Raw genomic sequence first — 15,198 nt, 5'->3', positions numbered from 1 at the left:
CTCCAAAACCGCCATAAAAAAGCCAGACTACGGTTTGCAATTGCACATGGGGACAAAGATCGTACTTTTTGGAGAAATGTCCTCTGGTCTGATGAAACAAAAATTGAACTACTTGGCCATAATGACCATCTTTATGTTTGGAGGAAAAAGGGGGAGGCTTGCAAGCCGAAGAACACCAACCCAACTGTGAAGCACGGGGTGGCAGCATCATGTTGTGGGGATGCTTTGCTGCAGGAGGGACTGGTGCACTTCACAATATAGATGGCATCATGAGGGAGGACAATTATGTGGATATATTGAAGCAACATCTCAAGACATCAGTCCGGAAGTTAAAGCTTGGTCGCAAATGGGTCTTCCAAATGGACAATGACTCCAAGCATATTTCCAAAGTTGTGGCAAAATGGCTTAAGGACAACAAAGTCAAGGTATTGGAGTGGTCATCACAAAGCCCTGACCTCAATCCTATGGAAAATATGTGGGAAGAATTCAAAAAGCGTGTGCGAGCAAGGAGGCCTACAAACCTGACTGTTACACCAGCTCTGTCAGGAGGAATGGGCCAAAATTCACCAAACTTATTGTGGGAAGCTTGTGGAAGGCTACCCAAAACGTTTGACTCAAGTTAAACAATTTAAAGGCAATGCTACCAAATACTTAATTGTGTGTATGTAAACTTCTGACCCACTGGGAATGTGATGAAATAAATAAAATCTGAAATTAATTATTCTCTCTGTTATTGACATTTCACATTCTTAAAATAGTGGTGATCCTAACTGACCTAAGGCAGGGATTTTTACTAGGATTAAATGTCAGGAATTGTGAAAAACTGAGTTTAAATCTATGTGGCTAAGGTGTATGTAAACTTCCGACTTCAACTGTACATATGAGATGAGTAATGCAAGATATGTAAACATTATTAAAGTGACTAGTGTTCCATTTATTAAAGGGGCCAATGACTTCAAGATTGTATATAGGTAGCAGCCTCTCTGTGCTCGTGATGGCTGTTTAACAGTCTGATGGCCTTGAGACTGAAAAATAGCTTCTGTCTTTCGGTCCCAGCTTCGATGCACCTGTAATGACCTCGCCTTCTGGATGGTAGCGGGGTGAACAGGCAGTGGCTCGGGTGGTTGTTGTTTCAATTATCTTTTGGGAATACCTTAGTGCCCCATGGCAAAATGAATGGAATTGTATGAAATTAGTCATACAATTGCAAAATCTTCTCTCCGCCCAATGGCAATGGCAAAAATGTGAGGAATTGCCGCAAACTTGCTGTAAAACAGCAACATTTTCTCTCCGCTGTCAGAGGGGCCATTAAAATGTTTTGCTGGCAAGGCGAGGGGGCCCCCAAAAAATTCCCCCCAAAGCTAGGGCCAGTTCTGACTGTACGTGTGGATATGGACGTGGATATACAGACTGGCAAGCCACTGCAGTCCCTCATGAGTTCAGATGTTTTGTGGCCTCCACCCTCATCAAAGTTGCTAATCCCTGACCTAAATATTAAGGATAAACAATAAGAAACAAAAAAGGTTGATTGTTAACATTTATTTTTCTTACACTAAGTACCCAGTTGTTATTCTCTCATGGGTATAACACAACGTCACATTGCCTACATAATTACATTATCTTGGCAGAGTTGACTTGGCATGAATGGCATTTCAGAAGTGCTCTCTTGTTTTGAAGAAATTCAGAAACCAAACTACTTTACAATTTGGCAAAATCTAGCTTCAGCATGCCAAATTATAAAAGAAATACAGATATAGGATCTTCATTTGATCACCCTGTTGCAGGATAACTTTGTTGCAATGCAGGACACTTAAAACGTGTCGATAATTGAGGTGTAAAAAGACATCTGAAATTTGTCATTTCTACCTCGAAATTTCCGACCTGATTTTCCCTCATGAAAAATGTATCAACCACTACAAAAATGTCCATTAATTATAATCCACATAATTCAAATTTCCTGTTGCTGCAGGATTATTTTTCTGCTGTAGCAAACTGGCTCAAATTAATATCCTACATCTGTATGTCCTACAATTGATAACATCTTATCAGAATAGAATTGAGTGAAGAACTAAAACAATTTAACAATGTCATGAATGGAACATAAAATAAATAAAAAATCCTTATCTGAAATAATTTTAGAATTTGGATGTCAATTTGAAATCTGCACGTTCCCTGGATTACAAACATCATTCTAATACTTCTAAGAAATAAAACATGCAACCAAAACCACAAATTCGAAAAACACATAAAATATGTCTACTCCCTTTAATTACCTCTTTCAAATGGAGCACCACAATTCATTTGAAGTCCCCTCTTTAATCATTTTGCGCCTCCTCCTTCACGTTTGGTTCAAATCAGGATGATGAGGCTTTTACTCAGTTCATATTACTTTTAAAAAGGTAACCACTCAACCACTCTTCAGGAAATAACCTGAATAAATATGTCTAGAAGCAAGACACACACGATTTCTTTACCATAATGCAATGCTCGAGTGAATGCACTTCTTAATGACGACCAAACTCTGTGTGCATGCTCTTAGTAGACTATAACTATATCCCTCTAATACATGCATATGGATAGAACACTATATCTGACTAAACATATAAGGCTACCATCTTTCTGCACATCTTATCATATTGTAATTGTACAGTTGTGCAACTGTAACAAATAGTTTTCTCTGTGACAAATGTGTATGGAATTAAATGTCCTATATTTCTTGCCGGGTAACTAAATAACATTTATTCTGTGGTCCCATCAATGTTTGCAACCTTACAAAGAGGTAACTGCCAAAATAAAGGAAACACAAACATAAAGCGTCTCAATAGGGTCTTGGGTCACCACAACACAGAACTAGCTTCAATGCACCTTAGCATAGACTCTACAAGTGTCGGGAACTCTATCGGAGGGATGAGACACCATTCTTCCATGAGAAATAAATTGTCCAACTGGGTTGCGATCTGGTGACTAAGTCAGCCATGGCATATGGTTTATTTTCATGCTCTTCAAACCATTCAGTGACCATTCTTGCCCTGTGGATAGTGGATGGGGACATTGTCATCCTATTGGGGCATTGCCATGGTAGCCAAAATAATGGCCTGCCCAGGATATTTTTGCATTACCCTAAGCATGATGGGTTGTGAATTACCTGCTTTCACTATACTTTGTATCCCTCATTTACTCAAGTGTTTCCATTATTGTGGCAGTTACCTGTATGTCCATGTGACAAGGCAAGAGAATATGCTAAATAGTGAACTGTTTTGGTAGGAATCCTTAAGGTTGTGCCAGTTAACGCCAGTCAAACACTATTCTGTCATGCAGAAAACTATTAATATTCGTGATAATGTTGAGGTAATGTTTCAAATAACCAATTTGCTGTGTTTACTCTTTTCTGATATTCAACATGAGGTACAGAGGTCTTGTAAAGTAACGGAAAGATAAAGAAGAAAACATGTCAGTAGGCATTTGAAAAAAAAGTGGCTGGGTGATTCATTAGCAAAAGCAAAAACGACTAAATGAGTTACCTGTTGAACACAGTCGTCACAACTGTTTCAAGAGGTGGATTGCGCTTAGCGGGCATTAGGAGACAAAACAGCTGAATACGAGAGCGAAGTGCTAGATAGCCATAACCCACTCCTGTCTTTTTCCTAACATAGAAAAGCAATAAACAAATTCAGCATTGTTCAAGGTTAGCTTACTGCGGAGCACAAACGTGTTTTGAGTGGTGATGTGACTTTACAAGACACTGCTTTTAGTGGGAATGAAGTGCACTATGTGAGTTCTAGATACTAGGACAAAGCATAGGCTAATAATCAATAACAATACATTAATTGCAAGTGTGTAGCACTGGCTGCAAATACAATCAGCAACATACATTTTCTACCACTTAAAGCCTTTGAGGGTTTCTACAATGTTTCAGTCTTAGGCTGTGTTTACACAGGCAGGCCAATTATATTTGTCCAATAATCAGTTCAGCTCTTTTGCCAATAATTGGGGGAAAGATCAGAATTGGGCTGCCTGTGTAAACGCAGCCTGAGAGACAAGTCTTTAAAACACTTCAAAATCCTAAATTTGCACATTGGTTACAACCCTGAAGACACAGAGGGAAATTCTCTCTCTTCATATATTTTCATACATTTTACCTTGTAAAAATGTGAAGACAATGCATGCAATTTCTTTAAATTGGTTACAGTTGAAGATGAGAGGTTGTGTACCAAACCATTTTTTAAATTGTACCCATGTAAACTTTAATGCTGGTTTGACCTGAATAAAAGACCCAAATCTTTTGGAATCCATTGTCTTCTCAGATTCGGATAGAAATAGAACACATGGTCCTGATATATAGTAATTAAACTATCTACACTTATGTCAAGGACTTACATGAGGCAAAGCACAAGGGAGTGTAAACTAAGATGTTAATTGTAGCCACAGATGACCAAAACACAAAAAGATAGCACAGGAGGAACATTTCGAAAAAGCGTAAGTACGACTACTTTAACAGAAAAAGTCCGTGGGCAATAGGGCACTTAAAAAAAATATATACATATACATTTGAGTTTTTACAATGGATTGGGACGTTGCCATGGGTTTCCCCCTCTAGTGTAGAAGTGTGACCTGATCTCTTGGAAACAGAGCCACAGAAACAACCTTCCCTGAGGAAGACAAAAATAATCCTGTGGATTACAGAGCCGATTTGAGGATTTCTTTGCATCGATTGTTGTTTGAAGTACAGGTACATCTTCAACAATAGGTTACTGGCTTTGCCACAAATAGGTAACATTACCATGTTGTCAATGGTACGCAGTATTGCTTGCTATTACATTAATGCTTTGTGCAGAGCGATTAACCATAATTTCAGTTATTTTGACCGATGGCAAAATTATTTGAATTCCATTTTTTCTTCTTCTGTGAGCTCATTGTGCACATTGCAATGTTTCTATACAGATAAATCAGATCAAGCTTAAACTGTGCGATATAGTAGGGAGTTGCAGTTTCAAACATGCCAATATTCTACATTGTTTAGGTGCAGAAAATGTGGCATTTAACTACAATGACCAAAATACATTGCGTGTCTACTTGTCCCACCTGTGTGTTTATTTTACGCCTGCTACGTTAGGTTAGTGTGGGGCAGACAGAGAGAATGCGCAATAAAGAGGGAGAGAGAGCAGTTGCTACGCGAGGTATCTCTACCTGAAAATACATGATCTTAAGTGATTGATAGTTGGTATTTAGCAGTCATAAAATTCTACCTTACTTTGAAGAACTACTAAAATAGTAATTTTGTCAGACAGCTTAGGCAGCAGCTCCATAGAGATTTGAGATGACTTGGAATTAAATAATAAAGCCATCAAATAAAACATGTAATATACAAAACTGAAATATTTCATTAAAGTAATGTGAATAAATTATGGTTAATAATGGTTAAGTGATAAATGGGTAGTCGCTACCATCATGGGACCTTCATTATTTTATTCTGTGTTACAGCAATCAACCTACATAATGCAATGTAATGTTATTTTTTTCCCAACTTAAAACCGTGATTATTTTTTCATAATTGAACCGAAACCGTCCTCAAAAAGCACGAATCACTCAGCACGACAAACTGCAGACGCATCTACAAGATACAAAGCACAATCAAAATGGGAAGACGCTATGATACTTAAGGAATCTGGCAGAGGGTCTTAAACAGTGTTTGCCTTTCTACAGATATCTTTTCAGAGGCCAAGAGCAGTCCTGCAAACACCTGTAAGTCTCCAAATTCTATACAACCCTGCCCCTCAACCCCCCACATCCCTTAATTGAATGGCCCATCCCTTCAATATTTTATGTTCCCAACAAAGTATTCTGTTAGGCATGGCCATATGAGCAGAAACAATATTCCCGATGTCCAATCAGATGCTCCACATCCATTTGACTCCTCCGGAGATCAAACAAGACAAAGCAAACCAAAAAGTGTTTCTCATCAATGTGGTATTTCTCTACATCCCATGACACTTGAGAATTCAGCCTTCCACAATCAGCACGAGGGCAAGATTCCGTTCTTTACCTCACTATCTTCTTAGACTTGTGTCAGGAATGGTCCTTCCAGGGCAGACAGGATATAGAAAAGCCCAAGATGGACCATTGTGATGTCACACAGCTCGTGCTAGTCATCAACTAGAGGTCTGCAGACTCTGAATCTGTGGTTCTTTGTAAAAAAACAAAAGGGCTACCAACGTAACAATACCTTTATCAAACATTTGGAGTGTTTTTAAGGAGGTATTTATGTTGAGTGAAAAATAAAAATACTGTCAAGTGAGGACTGTAAATAGTGAATTGCATGAAGAAGGTAAAGAGAAATACCAGGTTATTTCCATCTGTACAGAGATTCACATTCAGAGGTAAGCAAAACAAAGGTATGACATCTGCTATTGACTCCAGCAGTCCATCACTCTCCCTCTTGACCCTGGGCACATAAGCCCTTTGAAAGTGAGTCACTGCTTGTAGCACCGGAAAAAAGACGAGTTGCGTTTCACATTCGACTTGAGACAACGCGTCTGCAACTGAAAGATACAATTCTCACAAATCAGTGTACTGTTTATTGAAATTGCAGTCCACAAAAGCCAAGATCATGGCCTCTGGTATAGCAAATAACCTTGATGTGAAATAATAAAGCACAAAGAGACCAGTTTGATATTCCAAAAAATGTAGAAAAGTATACTGAGAAAACTAAAAAGAGCACTTAAAAAGGTCACTTCATTGCTTGTTGTGAGCGCCACTGTCCCATGCTATACATAATGTAAAATGGTGATACTAACCACAACTACCAGCCAGATCCAATCCCAAATGATTACAAAGTATTTACCTTGTTGCCACATGTAAGGAATCAAAATGGTGGTAACAATTAAGAAACATACAGCAGTCAGCAAAAACTGTACCTTCAAATCAGCAACATGAAAAAAATGCCTCCGATTCCCAACTTGTAAGGTACTTAAAGTGAACTCAAATGTATGAACTCGAATACCGGTGACCATCCTGCTACTAGGGCTATTTGTGAGACATGGACTGAAGAGAGACTTTTTTTCCTTCTTCAATCTTCCAATTCCCTTCTCAGGACTTTTTCACAGTGTGAGTTCGTAGGTGCGCCTGTAGTCGGGATGCCTTGGAGAAGCGTTTCCCGCACTTTGAGCAGCAAATTGTTGGCGTCATCGCCATTGCTGTGGTGATATGAGTCTGCTGGTGAGCTTTCAGGAGCGGCGCCCGGCTGAACTTCTTGCCGCATTCTTTACACTCGTGAGCCTTCCTGCCTTTGACAGGCACGGTCTTCACCTTTGAGTCCAGCGTCGTCGTCCCTTTGTCTTCCTTCTCTTCCTCCTCCTCCTCCAGTGAAACAGCAACCTTTTCCTTGGGAGGAGATGGGCAGCTCTGGTTACGCGATTCTGTGTTTTGCCGTCGCTCAGCTGCTCTGCCAGGGGAAGCGTCGGCGAGCAGCGGAATGGTGTCCATGGCGTTCTCGTCCTCGTCTAGGAGCTGAGCGGGGAGTGTGAGGAGCCGGTGAAGCATCGACGGAGACCTGAGGGACTCCTCAACTGAAACACAGACGGAGGGATAGAAGTAAAAAAGAGAGCAAGTGAAATGAAGTGAATTTTTAATAATAGGGAAGGAAAGACAATTGGTCCAGGAGGATGTGACAAGGAAGCTACAGCAGTCTGGTTTTGTACTAGACTAAGAGAATACATATTAAGGAGAACACATATCTAAATATAACACAAAATTAAGCATAAAGAGTCATGGGACTTAAGAGTAAGCGTGCGCGCAACTGGCCATGTCACGTAGGGGCATCAGTTCAGTAGTTCCCATGAGCACCTGTAGCGCTTATGGTAGCAGGAGGGTCTTGCGGAGTGTCCAAGGTCGAGGAGAGGACCTCCATGTCCTCCAGAGGCATCCACTGGGGGTCCTGCAGGGGGCTAGTGGGGGAGGGCTCCAGGTTCTCACGGATCAGGGCGTTCAGACTGGGGAAGGAGCCCATAATCCCCAGCCCAGATCCCCCAGTCCTCTCCTCACCCCCCTTCCCTGAAGCCAGCTCTTTGATCTGCCACAGGTCACTGCACCACTTCTGCCCAAACACCTTGTCCAGGATGGGGACCCAGTCCTGGGCTACGGTCAGGACAGCCTGCTTGTCACTGTCTACACACAGAGAGAGGGAGAGAGAGCAACAAATCTGAGAAGACAAACCTGAACTGGAAAACAAGTACAATTCACACGGGCTGTGGTCAGGAAGGATTTCTTGTCACTGTCTGCACAGTGAGAGGGAGAAAGGAACAAAAACAAGACAACTGAACTGGAATAAAAGTGCAAAACCTATCCATGATGTGGATACAAACACGGACAAATATTTATAAAAACAGCACACGTGCATGTTTGTGTTCATACATCATTGCACCTGAAGAAGCAGTTAACACATTCAGTGATTATTTTCATCATTATAGTAGTTATTTCTAATGCAGTACATTTTAATATTGATCAATTTTTACAAAAATGCTTACATTCAGAGACCCAAGGCAATATACACATAGGAAGTGTTTGCTTATAGTGAACCGGCTTAATAATATCTAAGCAGTATTACCAGCACAGGTATAAGACTGGACTCTTAAGAGTAGAGGGAAACCTATACCTGCTGTACATGGCATACCTAACATGGCGCCATATATACGTAACAGACTGCAGGGGTTTAACTGGAGCAACTATTTGGCACTGACACGGTTAATAGTGAACTATAACAGGGGAGCTTCAGCTCCCATTTTGACAGCTACTAAATAGGTAAATTGACCAGTTCAACTGATTCAGAGGACTGGTGTGTGAAAGTCATGGCTTACAACATGGTTATGAACATTTATTTATAAAAAAAAATGGTGCCTCGGTGCTCTGGTTAGTCCATATTGACTCCTAATCATGTTTTTCCCCCAGTCTGACTACTCACACAAGCTAATTTTCAGCACCAGAAATGAAGGTAACACTTGATGCGTTTAAACTGATATTTAAAATGAAGTGTGCCCGAGAGTAACAATACCCTTGTATTCATTTTACTATGTTGTGTAAATCCATTTGAATTCAATCACTTTTTGACAGCATCCCTTTTAATTTAAATAAAAACTTTCCATACATGTTTTCCCAAGGATGAAGTGGTCAGAAAGCAACTTTTCAGACATGAATGCCAAAACATTCATGAGATAAAGGTGCTCAAAGTTGACCCATTTTGCAAACCATGAGACATCCATTTCTTCATCACTAGAAAAGATAAATGGTTGAGTTTGATATAATTTAAAAGCTTATAAAAAAAAAGGGTTATAATACAGATATTCCCATTCAAGTCAACATTCTCTGATGTGTGGACCTCCATCTTTGTGGTACCATTTGCACGTTAGAAATGTCAATTTTATTCCAGTTTCTGTACATTTATCAGCTAAAACATGACACCCATGCTGTATTCAAGAACATGTGTCTCAACCGATGATGGGCACACTACAACAACCTCAGATTACGTAAAATAGGGTCTAAGATACAACACGAGAATTTGAAGAAAATATGAATACCTTTTAAAGTTATATATATCTAAAACTTTTTTCCCCAGGGAATTATCAAATTGATTGACAACCCTGTTCGTAAGATTTTAAATGAAACTCAGCCATTTATATTTTCCAGTGATGAAGACATGGATGCCTCATGGTATTTTCTTAGCACATCTACAATGGGCAAATATGTATGGAAGGTTTCATTTAAATCAAAAGGGGTGCCATCAAAAAGTGATTGAATTCAAATGGATTTACCCTGTGGCATTGAGTTGCAACTTGAAAACATATGAACAGGAAGTTACTGGCCTCTCACGAGTAATTGAATGTATAGGCAGAGGAGGTGCCGAGTCTTGGCACTTTCCATCCCTATATTTTCCATAAGAAAGCATAACCTCCAGTGCTGTAGGATTTGATTGGTATCATAGCAAGCATCCCCAGATTCTGTGTGTGTTACATTTGGGACTGTAAATAAAGCCTGGAGTTGATTATCATGTTGAGTAGAACATCATGTTAAGGTTCAAACACAGACCATTTGTTGTCTCAGTTTGCTCTCTTTGTTCTCGGACAATTTTGACTGTGACGTTTCTGGATTCCTGCCGGGTGTCCTCTGAGCCGCTGGGGAACGCTGTGTTGTTTTCCGACCCACTCCTCCTCGACACCCCGCCCTTCCTGTTCTCCTGGTGCGCCAAGTGGCGCAACTGCTCCTCTAGAGCGATGTGCTCCCGCTCTTTCCTGGTCAGCTCCAGGAGCAGGTCATCGAAACTGGCCTCCACAATTTTGGTCAGCTCGCACACAGCAATCTCCAGCACATGCTCCATGACCATCTTGAGCTGACCTGCAGAGAAGGACATGGACACAAAATAGTCATCAAAATTAGTCTACCGTCTTTAACGATAACTATTTCCTTATGTAAATAATGGACAGGAAAGTAGAAATAAAAACCTGGTGTGTGTAAAGAGGAAATAATGAGGCATAGATCAATGGCTGGTATGTTTGTAGATAAATAGTGACACATTTGAAAGCTGCCACTGATCAAGGTTAAAAAATAAATAAATGCGTTGCGCACAATGCTGTCATTCTAGGATATTTGTTGAACACAGTAGGCAAAATACAACCCCATATCCTTACAAGGAAACATCTCTCCAAACGACTCTTTTTGCTATGCAAATGACTAAGGCTGCAATTATTTGTGTCGCGGTTTTAATCAAATAACACAAAAGTGCATTGTGCAATGAATTTACAAACCACACTATTTCCAAATTTGGTTTGGATAAAATGGTGCCTCATCCATTTAAAATGTTATGGTCTATTTTAGGCTCAGCCATTAGAATTGGAAAAACAACAGCCATTGAGTCCTTTTGAATGTCCATGCCTGCTTTACACAAATTATCCCTGAGAGCCCTTGGTTGTACAGCATTGTTATCATAAGCAAAGGGCCCAAAACACTAAGAAAAACATTGTCATCCCATAATGAATTTTACTCGGCATCCTTTGAGATGAACCATTTTTTAGCAACCAGCAATGGGCATTAATTTTTGCCTACGCAACACAACGAGTCTAAAGTTACAGATCTCAGCCATGGCTCGATTGAATTGTTGTAGCACTGCAAGACTGAAAATCACTTGATTGATAACAACCATATGAGACCCAGAAAATACGTGTGTCTAGGGGACAGATTTGAGCTTTCCTTATAAATGCCAATTTCTCAGTTTGGGATAGGTGTAAATTTGTAACAGAAACCAATCAAAACAGTTTAAAATGTGAGGCGGGTTTTATTGGGCATTTCATCCATGGTGGCAATGACAATAAATTAGTTATATTCAATATGAGTACATTACTATAATTAAATCTGCTTACATAGAGCAGTAAAATATTGAAAGGAATGATTTATAATACCACGAGAAGGCTTTATTGCTCAGATAGCTCGGGTCACATCCCCCTTTGCAATAGGTATAATTTGGGAGTGGTAAACATTTCCCTGAAATAGTCGAGCAAGTTCTCACCGATCCCATAATGGTTTTGAAGCTAAATCAATTACCACACTTGATATTTTCAAACATCTCCAATCAGAGAAAATTATATAAGCTTTTCATCATACAAATATCTCCATGATATCTGACAAATGAGCCAGGCTACTCTAAGAATTAACACCTGTGTAGTGGACAGCCTAGGCCTACTGAATCACACAATGGCCTACACACACACACACACACACACACGATGACTCTCACCCCATTCTTAACCACAAGTTCTAAATGTAAAACAAGTTGTGCAAAACATGGTAAGAAAACATTTTACATATCTATCGCCACACATAGATGGTGTTAGGTCTTAGTTACAGATAAAGCTGAGAATAAACTGAACTAAACTACTTAGTCATTGGTCACAGTTTCATGCACACAATCATAAAGATTGTGGATAGTCAAATTAATAGAATAGATTGTTTAAAGATGCACTATGCAGAAATCCCTCTGCCATTTCCTGGGTGCTAAAAAAATAATAATCTAATAGTTCGCCTAATTTCAGTTTGTGACAAAACAAGCAACCGTAGTGTAGAGAATAAAATGTATCAACCAAACCGCTGTTAAAGATATTTTCCATAACCCCAAAATATTGTATTTTCAACTTTTTGAAGCTGGTGTACAAAACCAAAAGACGCAAAAACAAAACTTAATTAAGAATGGGAAGCATAGAAATAATGCACACGGAACAGATCTAACACTTTTTTAGGCTTTCAATATGAATGACAGATAAGTAGCTCACTTTTCTATGTGAATTTGGTCAGGATGCACAAGTTGTTCAATTTTGCAGCTATAGAATGTTTACATAAAGAACAATTCCACTAATAATGTTATTTACATGACATCTGAAATCAGGCTTCACATGGGACTTTTGATATATACAACAAAAATCTGCAATCAAAATAAAAAAGTTATGCCACAGTGACCATGTTACTTTTGTGAAGACGTGTTCTAAGTTTGGACATGAAGTTTGTATGTGAAAACAATTTCTAAGATGCATACTTTCAGTCCTTCCAAACTCAATTCACTTGCGCATAAAAAGGAGGCTTGCGCTACTGGTGCTGGCAAATGTGTAGACCAAATACACTGCTGGAACACCGATTACATGTCCTAAATATTCCGATTGCTCATAAAACCGGGTGTTTTAATCAACGCATGCTTACTTCGATTATGACCATACACCGATTAAGATAAGCAAAGTAAGGTGTTTACATGATTGATGCCACACTCGGCCTTCTGCTATAAATCAGTTTAATATAAAAAAGTAGCATGCATGTAAACGTACTCATTGATGTGATTTAACTAAAAAGTAGGAGCGGGATGGCAACTGCTTGAAAGCTGTGGTGAGCAGCAGACAATGACAGCATAGGACTAGTAGGTTTCTGGCGACCTTAGATCTACAATGTCGTTTTGACAAAGCAAACAGGGTTTTACACACACCTGGTCTGTTTTACAAACACACAGGGATTGATAATAAGAATAATTTGTTCTTAACTGACTTGCCTAGTTAAAGTAAAAAAAAAATGTAACTTACATAACTAGAAAAGAGAATGGATTACATGTCCAAATCCCTGAGGAAGAAAACAAATCAAGTTGGAAATCAATAGTGAAAACCGTGAGCAGCATGGTCTCTATAAGTGCCCATTTTGTTAAAACCACAGGATATAAATAGTAATTAAGCAGAGTCATAGAAGAAGCCTACTAGCCTAATTGTTGTGTTGCATTGTGTAAGTGTGACATCATGCACTGTATGAGGAGCTACCTGTGTGGGTGTCTGAAGTATGAATGTTGCTGCCAGGATTCATTTACTTACATCAAAATGGCCTCCCTGGCCATCGCAACCTAAATAAGAGCCATGGCTATATGCTAAGTGGCGAGGTACAGCTCCAGCCTCAGCTTTGTCCAAAATGTGCAAATTGAGTTGAAGGCCTGCCAATGGCCTCAGCATTTTGGGTGCACAATGACACACAGCTTGCCCAGTGTCTCCTCCTGCCCCCTTTTATATCTCACACCCCTCCTCTCCCCAAATGTATCCTCTCTAAGAACTGCGTGGGTGTGGTTTTCACTTGTGACTTTCATTGGAGAATTATTGGGAAGGGGGCATCCGTTCCTTTGCTGCCAGCGCTGAGGCTCAACAACAATGTCACTGATAGTCCTCTCATCACAACCAATCTTCAATTACAGAGAATAATGTTTCAAGGGGTAGTCAATAAGTAGGCCCATCATTTTCACTGATAGGAAAAAGGATTGAGGATGGATGTGCTACCTTTCAGTGAACCGTTTGCTCGACACCTCCAGTGACAAGGTTGGTGATGTCACTGGTTGTCATTCCACAACTGTACATTGTAACAATCTCAATGGCAACAATGTCACCACAGATGCCAATAATTAAGCGTCAGGAGGCCAATTTTGTCAAGTGTACACCTCTTGAGACAAGAGACCATTGTTCACAAGGACAAATGCCTGAGTCAAACAGAACACAAAGGTAATAGAACCAAAATGAAAACGACCGTTTTTCATATCCTGAAGATTTGACCACAGGTCATTGGTTCTCAGTGTGCTACAGGCTACTACTGCACGTCATCTTAACACATCAACTCTGCTTATTATAATCATCAAGACTTTCTGCTTTATGCGGAAACCCATACCAAGATACTGGTGCTTTGTCCTTTTTGTTGTTGACTTCAACCCTATGTAAACGGAGTGTGTGGATACGTTGTGCCACAGAAACATAAACAAAAGGTCTACGATCAAACAGACTATAGGGCAACATAATGGTGTTATTGTCTTGTTTCAAACGTATAAGATGAAACCTCTAGGTGCTGTGGTAGTAACCTTGCCTAGCTAGTAACCTTACCCACTACTCGACATTTTTGATCCAGTCTTAGAGTGTTTGCGTACACGCCGCACTCTGCGCTGTGGCTGGGGGTGTGTGTATCGGGCTTTGTTCGATCCGTGGCTGCGTTGTCTTCCCTGCCACCGTTGAATTCGGCTCCATTTTCTACCCCATTACATTCAAACTCCAGTGACTGAAGCTCTAACTTAAGTCGTTGGTTTTCTTGTTCTTTGACTGCCGTTTTCATTAACATAGAAGTCAGGCTTGACCCAACAGTCTTTGTTATTTCCTGTACTGCGACTTGCACTACTTCCTCTAGTGCAGATTCCAGCTGACCTTGAAAAAACGAAATGTATACGGCGCCGTTCATGATTTCGTCCGTTTTGGTGGAAGACCTTTTTCATTCTTCCACCAACGCCCCAAAACTATAAAATAGAAGTCAGCACTCAACTGATTTACACGAGAAGTAGATACCTCTATCAACATATCGTGTGTACGCCCCTTGGATGCTACCGTAGTATCACGAGTGCAAACGCAATGACGTTCCCCCATCTCATTAACGCCAATTGTGTTTCCAGTCAGGAGAGGGTATAGGGACGCGCCTGGTGCCCACATTTATGACGTAGGATATGTCGTGTACGTGAGAGTGCAGTGTGGAGACGATTCGGTTCAGTCAGTCGTCCTGATAAACCTTTGTCCAACTAGTTTATGCAGGCTAGCTGGCAACTGCAGCATGCAGCGATACTGAACAAAAATATAAACGCATCAAGTGTTAGTCTCATATTTCATGAGC

At 40.1% G+C, this 15,198-nt stretch overlaps 1 protein-coding gene across 1 annotated transcript; it reads right to left on the bottom strand.

Annotated features, from left to right (window-relative positions):
- Window positions 1–1,520: 1,520 nt before the first annotated feature.
- LOC135555792 (uncharacterized) lies at window positions 1,521–14,942 on the bottom strand. Its single transcript, XM_064988527.1, has 4 exons — window positions 14,427–14,942; window positions 10,078–10,383; window positions 7,843–8,163; window positions 1,521–7,565 (listed from the first exon to the last, which is right to left on the bottom strand). The coding sequence occupies exons 1-4, from the start codon at window positions 14,773–14,775 to the stop codon at window positions 7,087–7,089; spliced, it is 1,455 nt and encodes a 484-aa protein (XP_064844599.1). The 5' UTR covers window positions 14,776–14,942; the 3' UTR covers window positions 1,521–7,086.
- Window positions 14,943–15,198: the final 256 nt, after the last annotated feature.

This window comes from Oncorhynchus masou, chromosome 15 (genome assembly GCF_036934945.1).
Source record: "Oncorhynchus masou masou isolate Uvic2021 chromosome 15, UVic_Omas_1.1, whole genome shotgun sequence".
In the NCBI taxonomy this organism is placed as follows: domain Eukaryota; kingdom Metazoa; phylum Chordata; class Actinopteri; order Salmoniformes; family Salmonidae; genus Oncorhynchus; species Oncorhynchus masou.
This window is presented reverse-complemented; position numbering and strand designations above follow the sequence as displayed.

What these genes read in the sequence shown, in the direction of transcription:
- LOC135555792 (XM_064988527.1), bottom strand. Translation starts at nt 14,775, where the DNA reads ATGAACGGCGCCGTATACATTTCGTTTTTTCAAGGTCAGCTGGAATCT. An exon ending in TCAAAAATGTCGAGTAGTGG is followed by an intron (nt 10,384 to 14,426) that starts GTAAGGTTACTA and finishes CCTTCTCTGCAG; the next exon opens with GTCAGCTCAAGATGGTCATG. An exon ending in TGCTACCATAAGCGCTACAG is followed by an intron (nt 7,566 to 7,842) that starts GTGCTCATGGGA and finishes TCTGTGTTTCAG; the next exon opens with TTGAGGAGTCCCTCAGGTCT.